The sequence below is a fragment of the Corvus brachyrhynchos genome, unplaced genomic scaffold, assembly GCF_000691975.1.
Source record: "Corvus brachyrhynchos isolate BGI_N302 unplaced genomic scaffold, ASM69197v1 scaffold58, whole genome shotgun sequence".
Classification (NCBI taxonomy): Eukaryota; Metazoa; Chordata; class Aves; order Passeriformes; family Corvidae; genus Corvus; species Corvus brachyrhynchos.
This window is the reverse complement of record NW_008239539.1, coordinates 1,574,293-1,575,305: the sequence shown is the minus strand read 5'-3', so window position 1 is coordinate 1,575,305 and position 1,013 is coordinate 1,574,293. Positions and strand designations below refer to the sequence as shown.

At 66.1% G+C, this 1,013-nt stretch overlaps 1 protein-coding gene across 1 annotated transcript in view; it reads right to left on the bottom strand.

The window, feature by feature from the left end:
• RHBDL1 (rhomboid like 1) overlaps nucleotides 1–1,007 on the bottom strand; it is a gene marked incomplete at its 5' end in the record, with an annotated part of 4,506 nt that extends 3,499 nt beyond the window's left edge. The window contains 3 exons of the mRNA XM_017741236.1: nucleotides 3–16; nucleotides 103–251; nucleotides 741–1,007. Of these exons, the coding sequence (XP_017596725.1) occupies nucleotides 3–16; nucleotides 103–251; nucleotides 741–1,007 (430 nt within the window). The remainder of the gene's footprint in view (nucleotides 1–2; nucleotides 17–102; nucleotides 252–740) is intronic.
• Nucleotides 1,008–1,013: the final 6 nt, after the last annotated feature.

Sequence of the window (1,013 nt, the reverse complement as noted above, 5' to 3'; positions counted from 1 at the left end):
CCCCAGCTGCTCCAGCCTGCCCAGGCACAGGAGGGGACAGGTGCTGCCTCAGCCTGGGCAGCCCCCGGGGTGTCCCCGGTGTCCCCCCCCAGCAGGACCTACCCCACGTGCATGAACATGTAGGTGAGGAAGCGCCAGGCGCGCGCGCGGTGCCCGGGGTGATAGACCAGGGGGCTCTTCATGTACTCGGGGTGGTAGGTCTGCAGCACCCACTTGTTCAGCCGCGCCCCATAGCACAGGAACACGATGATCTGTGACAAACCCCATGGCTGTCACCCCCCTTCACCCCAGATCTGAGCCCCACAAGGGCGCCAGGGTGTCACAGCTGGGGTCACTCGTCCCTTTTACCCCAGTCTGAGCCTCTGCACGGGCACTGGAACATCACAGCTGGGGCCACTCATCCCCACTGCCCTGGGTCTGAGTCCCACATGTGGGCACAAGGACATCACAAACAGAGTCCTCCAACCCTTCGCCCCAGATCTGAGCCCCTCTTTGGACACCAGGACCTCACAACTGGGCTCACCCATCCCCTCTATCCTGGGTCTCAGCCCAGCCATGGATACCAGGACATCACAACGGGGGGCACCCAACCCTTCACCCCAGATTTGAGCCCCGCTGTGTGCACCAGGAGATCACAACCAGGCTCACCCGTCCTGTCCACCCCGAGTCTGATCCCTGCCAAGGTGTCCGGGACGCTCCAGCCAGGACCCGCCTGGGCACCGCCCTCCTGTGCCCCGTACCTGGGTGAGGGTGACGGCTGCCATGAAGACGGGCGGCGGGCAGGTGCGGTGCTGGTAGAAGTACCAGCGCCGGTCCATCTCGCAGGGCAGGATCTCGTAGGCCACGTAGCGGACGAAGCGTTTGTAGATGCCGAGGCCGGTCTCGTCCAGCAGGACGTCGCGGGGCAGCGCCCGCTGCCCGTTGGCGATGGCGCGCTTGAAGCTGCTCGAGCGCTTGCTGCTGATCTGCGGAGAGAGGCCGTGCCCGCGGGGGCCGCGGGGGCAGCTCGGGAC